Source organism: Monodon monoceros, unplaced genomic scaffold, assembly GCF_005190385.1.
Source record: "Monodon monoceros isolate NGI ecotype Baffin Bay Population unplaced genomic scaffold, NGI_Narwhal_1 Super_Scaffold_3, whole genome shotgun sequence".
Taxonomy (NCBI): Eukaryota; Metazoa; Chordata; class Mammalia; order Artiodactyla; family Monodontidae; genus Monodon; species Monodon monoceros.
The window spans coordinates 5171102-5194029 of NW_021703780.1; the positions used below are offsets into that span (position 1 = coordinate 5171102).

Consider the following 22928-nt stretch of genomic DNA (forward strand, 5'->3'; position numbering starts at 1 on the left):
GAGTCTAGAAAACCCGCACCTTCGCCTGTATCCTACTTTGCTCCTGTCACCGTGGGGGATGGATAGTCCCACCTATCAAGGGCTTTTCACCTGTTCCCTAGATCCCACCCACTCAAGGATTTCTCTAAGTCAGTGACTCTCGACCCTGTCTTCAAGAATCATCTACAGAGCTTTTTATAAGCCCTGAATCCCAAGTTGCAGTCCAGACCAATCTGAATGTTTGGGTGGAGAGACCGCGGCGTCAGTGGCCAAGCCCCCAGGTGATTCCAAGGGGCAGAGAAGGCTGTGAACCACCACCCTCCCTCTGGGCTGTAAACTCTTTCTCCTGATTGGTCTCCAGCACCAGAAAATTATGTCCACTCTGTCCTGTCTTTAAAAATTCTCCTTTGACCTTCGTATCACCATCTCTGTTTCACAGAAAGTCTTCTTGAAGGAGATGGTAATACCTGTGCCTCCACTTTCTCACCTCCCATTACATTGTAGCCCGTGCCCATCTCTCTGGTTTCTGTCCCCATCACACCAGTAAAACAATCTTTCTAATTTTCCCAATGACTTCTGTATTTTCACAGTGTATGGCCACTTGCTTTTCTTATCCTACTCAACTAATAAGCAGCATTCCAAAGAGCTAAAGCCTGTCTCCTTGAATCAGTTGGTGCTCTGACTCTGTGACACCACGTTCTTCTGATTCCCTCTTACCTCACTGGCTACTCTTCGTCAATCTCCCTGTCCTTTGTTTAGACTCGAATTGTTGATTATACTAAATCCATCCTGTTCTCCCTTTAAACTTGCCGCTGGCTCCTGCTGGCAGTCATATTTATATCTCTAGCTCAGCTATATCTCCTCTGGGCTCTAGACTCACCTATTCAAGTGCCTGCTAGAGCTCTCCGGTTTTATTCTCACCTTCCGCTGCTCAGCGATGCCCCTCTGCTCCTTTTCTGTAATGCAGCATCTACTGGCAGCACCACGTCATCTCTAGATCTATGTCACTCTTTCGGAGCAGAGGTACCTGGAAGCTGCTCACCATGGCTACAATGGAACACCAAGGCAATGATCCGGTAGTTGAAGGCTGTTAGACCATCCACCTCCTGAATGGTCCTCCTGTAAAGTCAATAGGTCAGGCAACATGACTAACCCTTTTCACCTCTAGAAGAGAGGCCACATAAGTGCAAATGCATGTAGACATGTGTCCCATCTTACACAGATGATGTAATCCAGAAAAGCTATTAATAAACCAAAGTTTGGGCAGATCATATCATTCTTTAAATACCTTAGGGTGTTGGATAGTTATATGAAGTTGTATGATTTTCTTTCTGTAATGCAAATAAAATCAGTAACAAATTCTTTGTTTACCTATTTTATAAGCATGGCTTTTTAAAATACAATTTTCTTATATTAGGCCACCACCTACGTATTCCACCATCTCAGCCCCCCTTGCTGATTCCTACTCTGTTAGACCCCTAAATGTTAGGGTTCTTTAGGGCTTGATAGGACATCGTCTTTCCTTCTTTATCTATATTTTCTCCAAAGGTGCCGATAAGTCCCAAATTCACATCTCTGATTCTCATCTTACATATCAGGATATCTCCGGTCATTTCTGGTTGAGTATCTACAGTTATCTCCAAGTAAACATTTTCAAAACCTTAGTTTGTCTCTACCCCCTCACTCCCCTCAGTCTTCTCCATTATCCACTCATTTGCAGTTGTATCTGGTTGGCAAGGTTACTATAAGCAGATCCCTGTACCTTTGAACTGCACATGGCCCAGTTAGCAGCTCCTGTCACCATCAACCTTGAACGTTTGTCTCATAGATAAGGATTATTGGGTATAGGATGATGGAGGTGGTGAGTGGGGAGTATAGGATTAGCTCAGTGCCGTCTATTGGAACAGACAGTTCAAAGAAAAGGTCAGTAGGATCCAGGTTTATGTTATACAGGAGTAGAAAACATTGTTGTTCACTTATTATCTACATGTAAGTTCAGATCAAGCCTGATTTAAGTACAACTCTCACGTTCAAAGTCAGCACTAATATAGACCCATTTTGGAAGATATTGGAGAGCAATGCATATGGAATAAGATGATGTGAGAAGCCTTTGGTCCCATCAGCTTTTATATGTTTCATTACCTTATTTCTTAAGATCTAAACGTGGACTCTCTTCCCTCAATTTTGCTACAACATTGCATCTGCCTCTGGAACTTAAAATCAGCCTCATGCCAAGTATGGAAGCAGGGGGCAGACAAGGAAGAGCAGAGATGCGGATAGGGAAAAGTACTGTGTGTGACTGAGTTTTTAAATTGGATTGGTAGAGAAATCCTTGGACTTGACTGAGTTTATTTGACTATAACCAGATTTAACTTCTGCAGCAGCCAGAAGGGAAGGCTCAAAATAGCAGTAGAGATTAAGTTGTATTATATTAAAATAAAGTTACATGTTTGCGTCTCCAGAGTTACGGTTTATGAAGTGTGCACGCACTATGCGTATAAACAAATTTGTAGAATCTGTTAGACATTCAGGCTTTCTCTTCTTGAATTAAGGAGACAGAGAAATTAGTTCCACTATAGACAGGGTCAACTTTATTCTATTTTTCTGAAGCCAGATTATGGATCCTAAGAGTTTTTTAAAAAAAATTGAAGTATAGTTGCTGCACGATATAAGTTACAGCTGCACATATATAATACAGTGACTCACAATTTTTAAAGGTTATACTCCATTTATAGTTATTATAAAATACTGGCTATGTTCCTCATGTTGTACAATATATCCTTGCCGCTTATTTTATACCTCATTGTTTGTACCTCTTAATTCCCTACCGCTATATCGCCCCTCCCTCTTCCTTCTCCCCACTGGTAACCGTTAGTTTGTTCTCTGGGAGTCTGCTTCATTTTGTCGTATTCACTAGTTTGCACTTTTTAGATTCCACATATAAATGGTATCATATGGTGTTTGTCTTTCTCTGTCTCATTTCGCTTAGCATAATGCCTTCCAAGTCCATCCACATTGCTGCAAGTGGCAAAATTTTGTTCTTTGTTATGGCTGAGACTATATATATAGATATATAGATATATACACCACATCTTCCGGATCCTAATCGTTTTGAAAGTCAAGTTAAAGAAACCCTTTTCGTTTCCAGAGCAATAACATACACAGAGGTGATACCATCAACATATAGCTCCACAGTTAACTAATGGTGCAGCTTTAGGCAATCTTCAATTGTTTCCTGCAATAAATCTATAGCAGCATTAACTTCAGGTTATGTCCTCATATACAGTGAGGACAAATTTTGTATCTTTTTCTATCTTTAAAACACGGAAAGTGTATGTAGGAAAGGGACGTCTTGTAGAATAATTTTGCCATCATCCAAAAAGAGACGCATTAGAAATATAGGAACTATTTTTGTAATAAGAAAATAAATCCCTGGCCCTTACCTTCACACCAAGGATTGAAGAGAATGTACGTGTCTGTTTCTGGGTTTCGGCTGGTGCGGATTATACCATAGGGGGTCCAGACAGCAACATACATGCGGAACTTCCCCACAATGCAGTCTGGAGAAGACTGGATGGACAGCCGGACAGACCTGTCCTCTCTCGTGATAACTTTGGCTCCCCACTTGCCACTCTGCAGCTCGGAGACCACAGAGACTGGGATGTAGGTTCCCTTGTTCTCCTGAGGGTAGCGACCTATGAGAAGAAAGAAGAATATAGTGTTAAGGAGATTTCACGAGCCATTTTTGTTCTCACTCTGTCACCTTTATAGCGAAAGGTGGGAAAGAATTCATTAGACTTGAAATCCTGAAACTTGGGTTGGAATTTCACTTTGGCCACCAACTTGCTGCCTGATGGTGGACAATTTTTGTAACTTCTTTGAAGGTCAGAATTGTCCTGTCTAGATTTTAAAAAAAGAATAACAGTGCTTACAGAGTTTTTTGTTGGTTGATCAATGAATTCAAATAAGATGTGGAAATACTAACCTTGGAGGCAGAAACAAAAACAGAGCTTATAGGGTAATGTGAAGTCATCAGTACCTGAAATTCTGCTCTCTAAAAACGTAGAATTGCTTTTTTAGGGGTGTAAGGCCAATGTTTTTGTTTATTCTGAATACAATTTTACTATTTGTTATACTACCTATAATAGAGCTACATTTATAAGTTGTCCATATGTCATTATTTTCGTGTTTAACTGAAACGTATTTATTGCCAACATCATTAGTAATTTAGGCTTATGTCACGGACAAGAATTCAGGCTCCGGAGGCAAATTGTCTAGGTTTGAATCTTGGCTATGCTACTTCCTTACCTTTGTAACCTCTGGCAAATTACTTGACCTTTACAGATCTCTATTTTCCTCTCTTTTTCTCTATCAATAAATGAGAATAATAATACTACACAATTGTTATAAAGAAGAAACTAACACACCATTGTAACACAATTATACTCCACTAAAGATGTTAAAAAAAGTAGTACACAGTGATGAAATAAAATAATACACGTAAGATGCTTTGCACATAATTTCTCATGCATAACAAATCTTTAGCTATTATTTCAACAGGAAATTAAACAGCAGGGTATTTTACCGTATGTCCAGGCTCATCATACTTTATGTATAAGCTATCTCAGGGTAAATCTTATTTCTCTTTATTGCTGCCATTTTGGGCCAAATTCTTATTTCATGAGGTTGACCCCAAAACTAAATTTTACCACTGAGTTCCTGGAAAATCAAAGTCTTCACTGCATTCTTTAACTCTTTGGCTTACAGTTCAATTTATAGTTTGGTTTACAGAATAGTCAAATAGATAGATATTTTAAACTGGAGCAAATCTTTCATTTACGAACGTTTCCCGAATGTATTAGACATTCAGTTCTTCTTGAAGAAAATTACAAATCAGACTAATACGTCTAAATTATTTTGATTGTAAGCAGAAGAAACTTTAAAACTTATTCACTTCAATTGCTTAACGTAAACCATGTAGAGGATTCTACGTGAAAACAAATAAAAACAAGCCAGGGAGAAAGATTAGAACCCCAGTGCTTTGCTATTGTTAGGGGTGTCAGTTTATCAACACTCAGAATGAATATTATCATAAATCCAATAAAACCTTGAAAATGTTTTTCTGCCAAGGTATGACAGTGTGTCTAGGTGGTGTTCTTGGGAATACGTGGGGCTCAGCTTCCCGGAGCCTGGACATAAATCCACCTGCAAGAACTGTTTGTTCCAAAGGCACCGCCATCCCCCCTCCTGTATATATACTCCTCTTTGTACACATTCAGACTGGGGGATGAGTTTACCCTTTTCTCTGGAGGCATTGTTGCTCTCTGGAGCCTCCATCAGTGCTGAAGCGTAGACATCAAAAGCAATCTTGCCAGCTAAAGGGGACCATAATTCATTTATTACAGTGACTCCTGACAGCTGTTGCCACTAAATACTGACTTGCATTTAGAATCCACAGTATTAAATATGACACAAGTTTGGTAAAAGTAAACTTTTGGAGATAAAATCTGTGTGATAATGACAGACTTATTAGATTTAGAGAAACAGGATGAAAGGAATTTTAAAATGAACTACATAAGCAGGTTCCTTTAGGAATACCAAAGAATTAGGAGAGTGTATCCAAAGCTATGTGCTATGAGACTCAGCTTCACCTTTGTACTAACATCCGCTATTGTCAGGAGTATCGAAATAACCAAGACAATTGCTAGTTTCCATTATTACACTTCCTGTTATGATTTCAAAGACATATTAAATTTTATGTATCAAATTCAAGTTATACAAAAAAAAGTAAAGAAAAAGGAGAACTATGTTTTTTTCATGCTGGCTTTGAACCCAGTCACAACTTAATCTAAAGGCTAGTTTGTTTGAAACTTTTTCCTTCCTGCAACAATATTGCCTACTGTGTGCTGGGCATTATTCTAAGTGCTAAAGACACAACAGCAAACAAAACAGACTCCTGTGCTCATAGAGCTTATAGTCTATGGAAAAAGCCAAGCCCGTGCTATTTATGATATGCATGTATTGTTTTCTCTAAATCTAATAAGTCTGTTTTATATACTCCTTATAACAAACTGCGAGAGGGAAGTCATTATCAACATCCTAATTTGACAAATCAGGAAACTAAGACACAAGATCATTAAGCAATTTGTCCAGGCTGATACAACTAGTAACCAGTGGGTTGAGATTTGAACCAGTCAGTCTGGCTTAAGAGCCTGGGAGTTTCACTTCTAAGCTCTACGGCAGTTGTACGTGCAGACAATGCTTTGGTGTTGGTGAGAATTGTGATGAAATTCTGACTCTGCAATTAACTCTTGGTGCTACCTAGGGCACGTTTCTTAATTGTCTGAAGTTCCATTTCCTTGTCTCTTTGCAGTCCTGGAAATGGGAAGAAAATAGCTTCTGTAATAGAATGAAAGCTTTATGCCTGGCACGCAGTAGAAGTTGACTCACGAGACATTTATTGTTTGTGTTTTAAACATAACAGCTACTGGAAAGGAAAGCTAGAAGGAAGAAGGGGTTATTTCCCCCCACCCCACTGCCTTCTCTGGTTCTAAACCTGAAGAAAGTGGGTGTCCTGGGGAAAGCAGGTTACTTTTCTTGAGGGAAGTATTGTGGCCAAGGAGAAAGCAATACAGCTGGCTCTGACACTTACTGTGTAATCCTGACAAAGTATTCATCCTCTCTCAACTAAAACTTCACGTATTCTGTAAAATGGGGATAATATGGTCATAGTTTGTGATGGGGAGGACAGCTTAATAAATGGTAGTCATTGTTACTTCCCCCTTTTCTCAGGCTTTCTGATTCCCCTAATTCGTCCTTTCTCTGTTCCAGGAGCGGGAAGACAGGATGGGTTCACTAATAGTCAACCTACAGAACCCAAATCTACTTACAAAGGCAAGTTTATTCAAGATTCAAATATACTGAGCTGACTAATATTTCCATCTAGAAAACTTGCACAGCCTCTGCTCCGCCCATCTACTCCCCCGCCAAAGTGATGGCATTCAGTATTAACCAAAAAACCTTAATAATTCCAGAATTATCACAGAATTATCTAAAACCTGCCCTTCACTAAAAAAATCTGGTTTTCTGAATCACTATGGTCACTGTCATCTCCATTCATGACTTACGTAGGAGGTGGCAAACTTTATGGTCCATGGGCCAAATGTAGCTTGTTGCATGTTTGTGTAAATAAAGTTTTATTGGAACACACTCATTCATTTCTGTATTACTGTGTTACAATAGCAGAGTTGAGTAGCTGTGACAGAGGCGATATGGTCTGCAAAGCCTAAAAGATTCACTATCTGGCCCTTACAGTAAAAGCTTGCCAACCTCTGCCTTAGAGAGTTTTATATTTTATTTCTTTAAGGGGTGATTGATTATAGACACTCAGTGTCTAAGACTTGGGCCTAAGAAGAAAATACCATCACCTAGTTTTTCTTCAAAGAGAAATATGTTACTAAACTAATAACAAACATCTTCATTGCTATGGGGTCAACATTTAGTTTCCTTAAAACCTCCTAGTTAAATCCCTCACAGTCTCAGAGGGTATTGAAGACGTAGGAAATGGGTTGTAACTTTTTACTGATTTCACTAGACACTGCTAAAATGTTCAAGTTTATTACTGTAAAAGTTGTTTAGCGTTGCCAAGGCAGTTCACAGACAGATGGAAATAAAGCACAACAGGAATGGAGGTTTATTTCCCCGGGTCCCTGTGAGGGAATGTTTACAGATGGGAAACTGGGGTTCTGTGAGGTTATCACATGCAAGACATCCGTATAAGTGGGCAGAGGCAGACACAGGGCATGGACTGAAACGTCTGCGCTGGAAAGCCCGTTCTCCTTTCCCTGCATCATGCTGCCTCTGCGGGGACGGTGGGAGGATGCTGGAGGGATTACGAAGGGGAGGAAGCCAAGAGAAGATTAAAGCTGCAAGATTTGACGGGATAGGAGGCAGAAGGACAGTTAGGACCGCAGTGGTGGATACGACATGTGTGAGGCGGAAGTATGAATCCCAGGGCTTAATCACTGGTGATGAGCAAGAAGACCTGGCAGACAGGGGCTTCCAAAGAGGGTCTCTGGGGCTTCCCAGGTGGCACAGTGGTTGAGAGTCCGCCTGCCGATGCAGAGGACATGGGTTCGTGCCCCGGTCCGGGATGATCCCACATGCCGCGGAGCGGCTGGGCCCGTGAGCCATGGCCGCTGAGCCTGTGCGTCCAGAGCCTGTGCTCCGCAGCGGGAGAGGCCACAACAGTGAGAGGCCTGCGTACCAAAAAAAAAAAAAAGAACAAAGAGGGTCTCTGGGCTGCAAGGGACATGAGTTGGGAAGGTTTTTAAGGTGATATCAGTGACAAAAGGGAGAAGGGAGAAGGAGAAGGACACCACTCATTCGGTCAGGCTGTGTGGCACAAGACCAGCCTATGGAGGCAAATCAGGAACATTCCAAAGGGACAAAAAAGAACCCAGATTCTCAGGCCTTTCCATGTGCACCTCATGGAAAAGCTGGTTATTAATGTGAGACCCGATGTGTCAATAGTACTTCAGGGTCTTGTCAGCTGCTCCGTTACACCATGTTTAATTCTGAATGTAATGATTTCAATGACAGCTCTGGGGAAGAATTTCCCAGGATCGAACTGTGAGCGAGGAAGTTGTGACAGAGTAGTATTTCATTTCGCTAAATAGCCCTCTCCCCTCGGGAGGTTTAAGAGACCTCAATCAGTCTACACTCCGGAACACCCATCCACCAACATCCAGGATGGCCCAACAGCTACCCTTGGCCGAATCTGGACGGGAACTTCGGCCCTCCAGAGGTGACCACCATGCACACATTTGCGAAAGGGAATAATGTCTGCACAGACGTTTGTTTTGCTTTTTTCCAAAATTGTGTAACTTTCGTGTTAACAAAAATCTGAGTAAGAAGAATAGAAGCAGGAAATATAATATCCCAGAAAGGATTCTCATTTTGTTTTTAATAATGTAGTCTTTGAAATTGGACTACTTACTAACCATGAAAAAATATAGTTACCAATTGCATTCTTTCACACTTAGCTAAAATGGGTGTCATTTTCCCAAGTGATCTAGAAATTAACATATGCTCTTAGTTTAAATGTTTGTTTTCATCTGTAAATCATTTTTGAGGCCACGCTAATACTCCTTGGAAGGGAAAATTCGCTTGGACCATACGCCTGTATTCAAATGCACCCATGCCTTCTTTTATCTGACTCTCTCTTTATATATAATATAGACGTGTGAATACAGAGAGATGCACCTACCTTAACATCCCACTGCTTGTAACTGGGAGGAAGAGGATGAAAATATTTAATTCCTTTACAATTTTATTCTTTACCGACCTTGGCTCAATGGGCCTGAGCTTTTTGCATGGCTTCTTCATATTCGTGTCATTTACGTGGTGGGCAAGAGAAATCCACCTCCAGCTCAGACTCAGCCCTACGTGACCTTGGGGGAAACTTGCTCTCAATCATTGATTTTACAGACCTGAGAACGCACTGCATGCCGAGCCCTGCATAGGTAGCACCGCACAGAGGAATGTACTGCATTAAAAAAATTAATGTTTTAGTAAGTGGATGGCTTGGAATATTTTTACATTAAAAACATAATGTCCTATGTGGTGGTTAGGGTCCCAGGCAGTCCAGGAAGGCCACTAATTAGCCTACAGTGTGATCAGCATAGTTGAACAGGGTTGCTAATAGAATCATTCTGACTTCACCTTGCTTATACCTAGAACCTGGGAGGACATAGGATGGAGGAGGACGTTCCTGTAATTGAAGAAGGCGCGCCTGTCAGTCACTTTTCCCTGGTGCTCTGAAATGGAGAAGCGTGAACCTCAGGACACCCTTACTTCTCATCTCTTGGGCACATCATCCATAACTCAAGTGGCCATAGTCTGTGTTCCACCTACGCTGTACTTAATGATAATACTTTCGGTCATGAGAGTCTTAATTAATCACCAGGAAACCCCAGACAAAACTTTTCCTCCTTATTAACTTAGATATCTATTTTTCTTATTAACGGAACTGAAGATATCGTTCTATTGCTCTATAGCCCCATAGAATACCACAATGCCTTGCAGGTGCCAATACATGTCAATGGACTGAACTGAGACTTTTGCAGATGCCGAGTCCCATTAAGAACATCACCCAGACTTTAGAAGCCCTGGAATGAGAGCCTGTGGTAACCAGTTGTCAATTCCAAGCACCCTTCACAAGAGACAAAAATTTCTGGTTCTAAACTTTTTCCTTCAAGGGGTACTTTTCATTCATATATAAATACATTTCAAGCTGAGCTCTGACTCCACCTAACTGCAGACTTTCTTGAATAGTGAATTCTTATAAGAGGATTGTCTCTAAGGAACTTATGAATATATCATGTCTCCAGCTGGGAAGGTAAATTTCATGATGTTAATTCATTTTTCCATTTGATTCGTTTGTTTTTCCCAAGACACACCTTTCATGTTCAAAATAATCAATCTGTTTCCAAATGGGCCCTGGAAGTATTACAGTGACAGCATGATGCATGGGGCAGGACTGGAAGTGTGGATACAGCAGCCTTGTAAAGGGAAGCAAACCTTGTTTTAACTGTCTTAGAATGGAATGGGAGTGCACAGGGACCAGGATGGAATAAGTCTCTGAATAACTTTTAGGAGCACCAGGTTACCAACTACAGAAACAAAACAGCACCACCAAAAAAGAAACTATCAAAAAAGGCACAAAAACCTTAGATGGTAACAACTAAGAGGAAAGCAACATAAACGTTCAAAAGAGAATCATTTCATTACGGAACTCAGGAACCTACACCTTCTATCTAATACCTTGCCAGTGGGATGTATATATAAAGTTTACTTATCTATATTTATTTGTTTGGATGTTTTCTAAAGGAAGAAAACTTCCTGGAAATGTTTATTCTAGCAAACCAGAGAAGGAAGGGAAAGCTTCTTGAGGACAGGGACTGACTTTGGTTTAACTTTGTACACCTGGTGCCTTGCATCATCTTGGAACATAGTAGGCTCAATAAATATCTGGTAGCTTGATGATAGCTATATTCTTTTTTTTTTTGCAGTACGCGGGCCTCTCACCGCTGTGGCCTCTCCCGTTACGGAGCACAGGCTCCGGACGCGCAGGCTCAGTGGCCATGGCTCACGGGCCCAGCCGCTCCACAGCATGTGAGATCCTCCCGGACCGGGGCACGAACCCGCGTCCCCTGCATCAGCAGGCGGACTCTCAACCACTGCGCCACCAGGGAAGCCCGATAGCTATATTCTTTAAGGTGTCTTGTCTACCTTATGTCAGTTTCAACACTTCCTAAGTCTCTTAAAATATTTTTGGGGGTAAGGTGTAATTCTGTGAAATATATATGAAACCAGCACTGTGCAAGTTTCTTTGAATGATTCAGGAAAGATAATAAGGCCATGCCTGCTGAGGATGGTCAGCATTGTGAAGTGCGTATGCCTCAGATGACCGACCAAGGTAATAATTTGGACATGAGGAGACAAGGGCCTGGCCCAGGGTGTTGCCAACAGCACAGAGAGGAAGAAAAGGACATGGGATAAAATTCAGAGGACACGTCAACAACATGGAGATAAGATAATTTCTTCCTCGGCGAAATAAGACCTTATGGCTCCTTCAACAAAACTGACCACACTTTGAACATGCCTCCAGCATGCCGAAACACAAGTCATCACAGCTGGTTGGTGCAGTGGAAACCCAGAGAAGGAAGCAGCTAAAGGTGCTACAAAGTGAGAGAGGATCCCTCTGAGAAGGTGGCTTTGGTATATAATCCTAAAAGTGGACAAGGCAGGAAGGAGCCTTCCTAGCGGAGGGAAGAAGGAAAGCACGCATCGTGAGGGAACCACGAGATGCCTGTGGTAGGAGAAGCAGCTGATCTGGGCAGGGTGAGGACCAAAGGGACATTTGACACTGTGCAAAGGCATCTAGGCTGTGTCCTAGGAAGGACGGGAGAGGGGGCAGGAGAAGCTTTACTTGGCCTGATGAGATCTGTGCTTCAGGAAGATCGCTCCGGCTGCAGGAAGGAGAATGGATTGCTAGGGGACAGGGGTGGAGGTTCGAGGGTTGCCGGAGTACTCGGGTGTGGCATGACGTCATCCCTAGAGTGATACTGGCTGGCTCTGGAGGGAAGATGAGTGCCGGGACGCAGAAGAAATACAGGCTTGGTCAGGGATGAGATGCTCGTTCTCAGTGAGGAGGGTGGAGTCAAAGGTGACCCCAGGTTTTTTTCATTCTTCACCAAAGAGTTTTTGAGTGCCTACTAGGTGCTAGACACTGTAGATATTGGGCCACAGCCACAAGAAAAACAGTCATCTCCTCGAACCCTGAGACTCATGACCAGGCTGCAAGCCTAGTGGAGCCTGCTTCTTTGTAAGGCATCTGCTCCAAAAGCAGGGCCTGGTGTGATTAACTGCCACACAGATTTACTCAAGGAAGCTAGTTTTCTGGGAATTCCCTTAACCCCGTGTGTGTGTGTTGACGCTGGAGAGAAGACAGAATATTTTTAGTCTTTAAGAAAAAATAATCAACATAAAATCTCTACGATTTAGATGAAGTTGGTTATAGAACGTAACATTGCACTGAAGATTGGTTCATACGGTTGATCCAATTCCTAAGGAACAGGAGAAATAGAAGTCGGAGAAGGTGGAGTTGAGGTCCAGGCTGTCCAGTGGGGAGTAACAGCTACTGTTTGTGCTTATTTACTGAGCCTGTCGACGGCCTGGCCTCTCTCGGACCCAAGGCCCACACCTCCCAAGACCCTCTTCTGGGTTCCCAGGAAGCCCCCTTCCCAGGCTGCATTGCCCTCTGGGTTGCCCTCTGAGTAGGTTTGGCCAGTGAGGGGCTCTGGAGGCAGATGGGGAGATGCTGCATTGTGTGTCCCCGTCTCTCTCCGCTTCTCGGGGGGCTGAGTCTCCTCCATGGCTCCCAGCTCTCAGCAGTGGGAGCTCTCAGCTCCTCCACGTGCCCCAGGTCCACAGTTTTCTGCTGATACTAACTCCTGAGTTGCCTCACTGTGCCACCCGTTTGGCTCCTTAGCTGTTCTCTCACCAGTGTAATCAATTCCTTTGATTAAACTTCTGTTGCTTATAAAACCTAGAAAAGTGTCTACTTTATGCTCTGGGCCCTGACCATGCAATGTGTCAGATCTTGTCCTAATACTTTACATTGGCTTTAGGAGTTACATCCATTTAGTATCTGGGGAAACTGGGGCTCGGAGAACTTAAGTAACTAGCTCTGGGTTACACAGCTATCAAGTTGCAGAACAATGATTTGAACTTCCAGGTCTGTTTGTTCAGTCCAGCACTCATGTCTGGGGAAGGTAAATCAACCTCTCTTAGTCTATTTTCCATCTGTAAACCAGAAATTATAAAAGGTGAGCACTGAAATAATAATGTGTGAAGGGCATGTCATGAACTGAACAAATGGTTATTATTTTTATGGCGTCTAACGGTTACAACAGCAAATAAAACTCCTTAGACCTATTTTATTTTTATTTCTGAGCATGAATTAAAATGGGGCTGCCGATGTGGCGTGGTGCAGGGATTTACTCAGCATTTACTGAGCACCATTTAAGTGCCAGGCACTGTTCTAGGTACCGAAAATATAGCGATGTCCACACGGGTTCATGGAGCATACCGCCTAGTGGGGGTAAACAGACAATAGACAAATAAATACATACAACATCAAACGAAGATAAATGCTATAAAAACATAAACAAAGCAGCTAAAGGGGACAGAGAGTGATAGGGTGGGGTGCTGATTTGGAGAGAGTGGCCAGAGCAGGACACTCTGGTAAGGTGACATTGAGCAGAGGTGGAAGAGCAGGGAGGAAATGAGCTATGCAGACACCGAGAGGGAAACATGAAAGTGCGTGCAAAGGTCCTGAGGACGGTGTTCTTGGCAGGCTCCAGGAGTCTGATGTGCCTGGAGCAGACAGAACACTGGAGAGAGCCGTGGGAGATGGGGTGAGAGAGCCGGAGGATCAAGCAGGGTCTTGTAGGCTGTTGTCAGGATTTTAGAATTTATTCTTGAGAAAAGAAATCAGTAGAAAACAGTTATGGTCTACCTTAAGTCCTTCTATAAAATCACTCTGGTTGCCATGTAGACTGTGGGAGAGTAATCGAGATTGCTATGAAGTTCTCCTGACCTCCCATGATATGCCCACATTGCTTTTTTGATCATGAAAATCCTTCCAATAGAAGACAAACTAGAGATACAGCTAGAATATTTCTATCCCTGGAAAGAAATACATTTGCTTAAATTTGTTACTCTGTGTTGTGAAACCTGATTACCATACCTTTCCTAAAAGCTGGTTTTCACGGCTGGGAGAGACCTGGACATTGAGGTAGGGAGGTGGGGTGAAACATGTGGCCACTTGAAGTACAAAGTTTATCTACACCACAGTTTTTTTCTAGGGAAATCTGTAGCCCTTCCCTGGCATGAGTCTGAATGAGGTTCTGTTGTTCTAACAATCCATCGAGGTTTATATCCTCTAGGATCTAGTGATATTGGGGAGAGAGGATGCTGGTTTCACAATGTCTAGTTTATTGTACTTTGATGGATTTCATGATTATGAACCAAATTGCATACTGGCCTTTTGTCCCTCCTCACTCCGACTGTTATGAAACAATTTCAAATGACGAAGGATGTTTACACATTTCTCGGGATTCTGCCATCCACAGGCTGGGCCCTGGAAGCCCAAGGAAGGTTTGGAGTGGGTGGGAAACACGCTTTGGACTGAAAGTAGGAATCACTGACCAGATGCATGGCAGCTAGCAGCTTTGGTGCCTATCTGTTTCTCAATCAGCTTCAGGAAGCATGCCATAAGGAAGTCTCTCTTATAGGAACAGAATCTCCTCAACAAATGGCAATTCTGTGGAGTTAAATTCCATTTGTTTGTGTCGTATCCATCATGTATGCAGCCTGAGGCTAGCGGGTCTTATGAGATTTAAGAAGTGTCATTAGCTAACAAAGATAAGATCAAAAGTTTAGCTGAATGTTTTCCAAGCAAAAGAGACCTCTGATGAAATTTTCACTAAGACAGTCAATTCTTGTTAATAATTTAATGGCAACAATAATGGGGAAAAGAACAAATCATTGGTAATTATAATAAAATATTTCTCTGTCTTTGGAATGCAAATATGTGAATGCAATACATAGCAGCAACTGTTAAATGCGTTCGCATCACCAGAGATCAAACCAGTTCCTGGTAAAGCAAAAATCAACGTGGAGATAATCTAGGAATAAGAGGCAGTCCATTTGGTATCAGTCTGCAGGTGGATATTGACAATAAGCATTTATTTAAACAGATATTTACTGGTTCTTACTATGAGCAAAGTAATATCACTTAACCTGGTGGTGAGTGTATAAGAGGCATGTGATATACTTCCTGTATTCAGTGAGTTTATAATGAAGCATCCAAGTTTAGACTGTAATTCAAGTCAGAAGACTAATTCCACACCAGAGTAACAGACCAAGAGCAGTGAATTGCTAGGGGAGCCAAGAACAAGTTTATTAAAGACATAACAACAAAGATAGAACTTGAAGGATGAGAAGAAAGAATGACAAGCACATTGCATTTCGTTAGTTCATGTGTATGTTTATGTGTGGATGTTCAGTTGCCTACAATAGATGTTCATGGTTGCTTTATGAGCTGATCACTGCTTACATTTAAAAGCATCAGAAAACGTAGTGTACTCAAGCCAGGTTTTCACAATTGACATAAATCAACTACATAAGTGACCATGTAGAAGACCTGGTTTAAACACAAAGATGTAAAGGAATCACACCCTAGGTTGTACCAGCAGAGCCCTACCCAGGGACTCCTTATAGGAAAAGGAGGTTGTTCTTCTTCACATTTCCCCAAGGCCTTGAGATATATTCCAGTTTTCCTTCATTTCCTCCAGTAAACTTTTTAAATCAGCAAAACCCACTGATTTGCCTAACATCTTTAAATAGAGGTAATTTTCAAGTACCTCTTTATTTGTGGACTGAAGTTGTATAATTTGGCCTTCCATGAATGACCCCCATGTCCAGTCTTTTGGAAAATGGCACGGTGAAGGAATTTTGTCTAAAAAATCTCTCACTGCTCTAAAACCTCATAGTTTAACTCCAAACTCAGAGCATGTACTCTAAAGTTTCACACTGTCTGCTGTGTGACCAAAGGATCCTGCCTTCGCGACCTCTCCTGGGCCTGTCTTCCCTGCCAGCTCCTGGAGGCCAAATATCTCTACACAGCACCCCATAAAAAAGCCATTTGGCCACTCGTTCTAAAGGACCTGATCTTAGCTAACAGTTAATGGCAAGAATCTAATAAATCCATTCTTCCTAAAATTTTAATATCTGATAAGACATTATACTTCCTCTCACCACCATATTTACTCTTTATGGAAATAATTCCCTAGCATCTTAAATGAATAAATTTCCATAGCTGAATTCCATTCATTACATCAGCTTGGAGAGGGGGGTGGGTTCCTCTCTTTACTTTCCATTCAGTAGACCTGTATCCTTCCAAGACCTTATCAGATGCCAGGTCCAGTATCAGGCCAGGAATACTAGGACTGGCCAGCAATCACGATCTGAATTCCACAGATTCCTCCTTGAGGAAACAAACTAGGTATGAGGAGCTGGGTTACGGCATCATTACAGCTTTATAAGTCATTATCATTATGCCTAGTGTCAAAATTATAAATTTTTGTTGTTTTAAGCCACCAAGATTATAATTATTTTTTACAGCAGCAATAAAAATCTAACACAAACACAAAGAATTGTTGGCATGTTGTGAAGATTCATTAAATGTCATTTTATGAGTGATATTATTATCTGCCCTACACCCATACTCACTCAAGTCTCCTTGGGTATGAACTCTCAAGGATGAGCAATGTTATGGAGGTCGGGGGTCAGGGGTCACCACAGGCATAACATGGTTGCGGAACAGTGATAAGTGAGATAAACCCAGATAAGATTGGGAAATACTGAAAGGAGGTAAAAATAGTAGTGAGTACACACAGGACTCAGATCCTGATTTCTAAATACTACTTTCCCCTAAAAGGAAGCAGAGTTCCTTGGAGAAATGGTTGATTTCAAGTCTGGTGCAAGGAAAATAGAAGATGAGCTTGAAACATCTTTTTGTGCCAGAAAATAAGAAAGTAAGGATACTGAGGCCAGTTGGAAAAGTTTCCAACTGGCAAAATTTAGGACAATTTGAACATCAAATTAATCAAAGGTAGTAACAGATTTAAGTAACCTATTTAATTAAAAGAGGAAATCATGAATTCATATTGATAGCAATCATTCAATCAGTAAAAATTTGATGATAAACAGAATAATTTCATAGTCTGAAGGTACTTGCTTGTAAAGCACTTAGTAATTACAATGGGAACAAAGAGTAACTTGCAGTGGAGAATCCCGACAGACACCACTGTGTTGGATTCTGTGATGTGCTGCCCAGAGACTCCTTCAGGAAGGACAGATTTATCCATAGCTGCTGGGATTGATGGCAGAAAATGGTCCTTCGTGGGTCAGCCCTCTTTGGGAGTTACCAAAGTTGAAGAAAACTGCCTCATCCAAGGTTATACCTCATTTAGGAGCAGTTCACATCCAATGGATGATCAACATGGGTGTACAAAGGTCGAGTTCAGGTGCCCCCATAACAAGAGAGCTCTGAAGAGCCGTCCCATCTCCATAGTTCCTCGTGGGGTCAGCTGTGGCCTTTGCAGGTACTACTTGAAGCTCAACTTCTCTTTCTGCCCAGTTCTGCTTCCACAGAGGTTAATCCCAAGAGCATTCCATAATCAACTTCTTGTATGCTAATTTCAAAGTCTACTTCCTAGAGAACCCAACTTCTATAGACTGAATATGTGTATTACCCCCAAAATTCATATGTCATAGATGCAAAGGCTTCACTTAAACATACTACTAGAACATTATGCTAAATAAGGCTTCAGAGTAGCTTATAGAAACACTAGTATTACAGCCCTTTAAACAGTTCGCTAAAAGCTCCACATAATTGACAGTGGGGCCTTTGAGAGGTGACTAGGCCCTCATGAATGGGAATTGTGTCTCTATAAAGGAGACCCCAGAGAGATCCCTTACCCTTTCTGCCATGTGAGTACACAGTGAGAAGACAGCCATCTGTGAACCCGTAAGTAGGTCCTCACCACACACTAAATCTGTCAGCGCCTTGATTTTGGACTTCCCAGCCTCCAGAACTGTGAGAAATAAATGTTTATTTATAAGCACCCAGTCTATGGTATTTGTTAGCAGCCAGAACAGACTAAGATATTGACCTATAACTCTGCCTTAATCAAGTAATCAAAATTAATTAAGGAGATCTAAAAAAAGTTAAGTGCAACCGGGTAGGATTCATTGAGAAGAACTCAGCACCACTTCTGTGATATTACTGCCAAAGATACATAACCTGATTGTAATCACGAGGAAGCATCAGACAAAAAGACCCAAATTGGGAGGTATTGTACAAAATCACTGCCTTATAATCTGCAAACGTGTCAAGTAATTAAAGTCAAAGAAAGATGACAAAATTTTTCCAAATTGAAGAAAACTAGAGACGAGACATGACGACAAAATGCAACATGTGATTTTGGACTGGATCCCCTTGCTATAAAGGATATTATTGGGACAACTGGTGACACTCAAATGGGGTCTGAAGATTAGATGATCATAATGTATCAATTATAATTTCCTGATTTTGGTGGTTATACAGGAGAATGTCTTTGCTCACAGGAAATACACACTGAAGTATTTAAAGTATTCAGTGACGATGGAACATAGGATTGACAGCTCTCTAGTGGTTCAGGAAGAAAAACAGAAGCTCTTTGTACCACTCATAAATTTTCTGTAAAGTGGAGTTTGTTTCAAATTTTTTAAGAAAAGTTTTAAACAACAGAACAACATGGGTAACCATTGTTTGTACAATTATCTTGTATATCCATGTTCTCCTTTTTAAAATTTTTTTATTTTTTGGCTTTTAAAAAATTTTTATTTTATATTGGAGCATAGTTTTCTCCTTTTTCTTTTTTTTTTTTAAAAACCATCAGTGATGTAGGTCTTTAAGTTTCTTAAGATGAGCAGTACTTTTTGAGCTTCTTCTCTTTGGAACACCTATATTGACTCTTCAAGAATACGTGGTGAAGGGAGCCTCTGAGTTGCCCCACACTAGGCAACATCCTATCTCTCTAGGCTCATCCTTCAAGAAGCATCAGCTCTAAGAGAATACGGGACTGATGAGGAGGAAAATGTCAAGGAGGAGCTCAGCTCCTTGCATAGTAATGGAAACGGGATCCAAGGCTGAAGAAATCAATATGGCGGCCGCTACTTAGTAAAGCATTGAAGCAGGGATGGCTGAGCTCCCACAAGGTCGGGTTCACTGTGCCATACAAATCTAGGGGAAATGAGACAGAAAGCAAAAGGAGAGTTCGTTCTAACTCCTGAAGATGATTACCTTGTACTTGTGCCCTAAGTTGTCCGTGAGTTTTTCCTTGAAATTTTATCATGATGGTTATAAACACAAGTACTGTCTTTGTGAATCATCTTTATTTTTAAATTTTGGCTAACAATCCACTCAAGTGTCTTTGACATGTTTAAAGCAATTTGTTTCACAAATATGCAAGTTAGAAAAGATTGAGACCATGGAAAGGAAGTAATGGAGACAGTGTGTCATTTTCTATCACTTGGAAATATGTTGCACAAATCAAAAAAAGTTGTTTGATGGAAAATGTCACCCTAGCTGTCTCCACTTCTTCATTTCCATCATTTTAGTCAGAAAAACACTGTCTTTGTCTAGTTAATTGCTTCAGAATACCAAGGGCTCTTGTCTACCCTGTGCACTAATTTTCCAGTGAAAATAGCATATACGTCAACCTAAGTTTGAGATGTTGGACCTCTAACGTGGCTTGTCCCTTTGGGAGCCAGTTATGGGGCTGAGAGGGAAAGCTATTTTGTCTTTTTATTTTCCCAGTCAAGGAAACAGGACTTGAAATAGCATTAGTTCTTGCAAGTCCAAATGGAAAGCATGACACCTTCATTGGAAGAGTTGATAACATTGTGCTGACGACTGCTTTCCAAAAAAATCCAGCACGTGTGTTTCTCCCCAGGTCACACCATAGTGAGAAGTGCTGCACACACTTCATTCAGCTGCTGGACTCCTGGACATCTCAGGCCCCAAAGATACTCATTCTATGATGTCTGTTTTAGTCTGCGGGGGCTGCTTTAGTAAAATACCACTCACTGGGTGGTTTAAATAACAGACGTTCATTTCTCACAGTTCTGGAGGCTGGGAAGTCCAAGATCAAGTTTTCTTGCTGTGTTCTCACGTGGTGGGGGAGAGAGAGAGCTCTGGTCTCTCTTCCTCCTCTTAAAAGTAGACAAATTCCATCATGGGGCCATACCCTCATGACCTCGTCTAAACCTAATTATTCCCCAAAGGTGCCACGTCCAAACACCGACACTTGTGAATTTGGGGACCAAAACATTCAATCCATAGCAATGTCTCATCCCTCTTCTCCATCCCCTCTCCCTTACTAAAGGCCTTTCAGTTGTCCTGCCCAGGCTATACCTTAACCCATCCCCTCATACCTGGTCTCTTCCCTCAAGGAGGAATCAGTGGAATTCAGATCCTGATTACTGGCTGGTCCTAATATTCCTGACCTGGCGCTGGACCTGGGATCTTAAAAAGTCTTGGAAGGATACAGGGTCCACTGAATGGGAACTGAAGACAGGAACACCTCCCCCTCTCCAAGCTGATACAATGAATGGAATTCAGCTATGGTAATTTATTCATTTGAGATGTTAGGGAATTATTTTCATAGTGAGTAAATATAGAGGTGAGAGGAAGTACAATGTCTTATCAGATATTAAAATTTAAGCAAGAGTGGATTTGTTAGACTCTTGCCATTAACTGTTAGCTAAGACCAGTTCCCTGGATGAGTTGTCAAAGGCTTTTTTATGGGGTGCAGTGTGGAGATGTTGGGTGCCATAAGCCCAGAGGAAGTCCCAGCATAAGGGTTTCTGAGCCACTCAGTGGGTAATGCAAAATTCTTGATACATTTGGCAGACACTGCCTCAGTTCCCCCATATGCATAAGGTAGATTATAATTGTGACTACCTTCTATGTCTAAACTGCTCACACTGAGACTGATCACACACCTGGTTTCCACGCTGGTCAAGCCACCCTGATGGGACTCTGGCCTATTTATTCCCCTATTTGTTCCAAGTTGCTTTCAGTGCCCACCCTGTCGAGTCCTAGTCTTGTCCCAGGTGATCTGATTGAACATCCAGCTAATTCAAGGCTGCCACCCCTACCCAGAATCCTGAAGGGTTAGAGTACTGTAGCAATACCCTGCACAGCCCCCAAACCGAGAGCAGGAGAGAGGCTTAGCTCTTGTCTGCTGGAGGGCAAAGGTGGTCACCTTGCTCAGTCCCCTCGGATAGCTTGCATCTCTTTGCTCCTGCAGCGAGGAGGAGCAGAGGTGCCCATACTGTGCCCCTGATGGCTCGCTGGGGCCCGCTCCCAGCTCTGTGCCGGCTTCTTCTTCCCTTGCCTTGCCTCATCCTGGGTGGCTGTTTCTGCTTGACCTCACCTATGCTGGATGAACTCACTGTCCCCAGTCTGCACTTCCGAACCTAGATCAACACTACACCCCACTCAGTCCAATGATCTTGGCTACTTTTCTTCTCTTGAAATGGATTTTCTGTGCCCTGTTCGGACACTGATCCCAACTCTTAGCATCATGAGATTGCTCCCTGTTCCCCTGTATGTTCCTCTAGCTGTCTAGTAGCTTCCTCTCACCTCAGCTCTGATTTGACAATCCTATCCAAGGTTGCCCAGCTTATGCTTCTTTTCCTAGCATCCCATCTAGTTAGTCACCTTCCCTCTCAAAAGTGTCCTGGTTTGGAGGACAAACTATAGGCTTACCCATGGAGCTCCATCAGACCCTGGTCTGGCCTTGGGCAAAAGTATATTTGATCCCTCTGTTGGGCATGGATAGTTCCCAGATCTGTAAAATGAGTGGGCAAAGTGATGGCTAAGATTCCTTCCAGCACCCTAACATTTCTGTTCTGTGATTCTGATATATACCAAGCTTTGGATTGCTTCACCTTTAACAATGAGCAGATGCACACAGTAAAGCATTTAGAGAGGCGTGCTTTTCAGAGCAGCCAGTCCTAGCTGGATGCTGGGCGGTTACTCCCGGGCACTTCTCCTCTTTGGCTCTCAGTTTTTGCCTTGAATATAAACACAACCCTCGGCATCTTCATTCAACTCATGGTACCCTCCTCTCCTGCATCTCTCTGTCTGACTCCCCAGGGTTTTCGTCTTTTCTCTCAAAACTTGTTCTTGGACGATGCATCTCACCTCTTTAGGATACCGCCCTCTGCAGAGTGTCGGAGAGTTATTCTTCAAAGCCAAGCTGTGCAAATTCACAAACAGGGGTCAGTTGGGTAGTATTATCTACCCTCGTGGAGCATTTTCATTTTGTTAGGGGAGCTTCAGATGTTATGTGTTAATTCAGAGAAGTGACTACAATGGAGGAATTCAACATGCTGTTGCTGGAATACCTCTCACGTCTCATCATAGAGACACTTGCCTCTCTACCTGGCTATAGACTTGGCAGGCGGCAATCTGGTGTTCATCAACACATGGCTGGTGAACATAATGTGTGAATGAATGAATGAGATTGAAAATTTGTTTATATTACAACCCATCTTATTATCAGTCTACACATTACTGCCCTGAAGCCTTTGCTTTTTAAGTATATTTGGTTTCACAAAGTGTGAGGATCTGTTCATCTCCAGGTTAGCAGGAAAGCAGGGATAATAGATCTCTTCTCTCCACTTTCCCCACAGGCATTTCTGATGAATAGATAAAGGGGGTGGGTATCATTCAAGTCTCTCTTGATCTGTCACGAGCACAGAGG

General features: G+C 42.1%; 1 protein-coding gene across 1 annotated transcript in view; it reads right to left on the reverse strand.

The window, feature by feature from the left end:
• F13A1 (coagulation factor XIII A chain) overlaps positions 1 to 22928 on the reverse strand; it is a 140398-nt gene that overhangs the window by 92815 nt on the left and 24655 nt on the right. The window contains exon 4 of the mRNA XM_029241675.1: positions 3423 to 3674. Within this exon, the coding sequence (XP_029097508.1) occupies positions 3423 to 3674 (252 nt within the window). The remainder of the gene's footprint in view (positions 1 to 3422; positions 3675 to 22928) is intronic.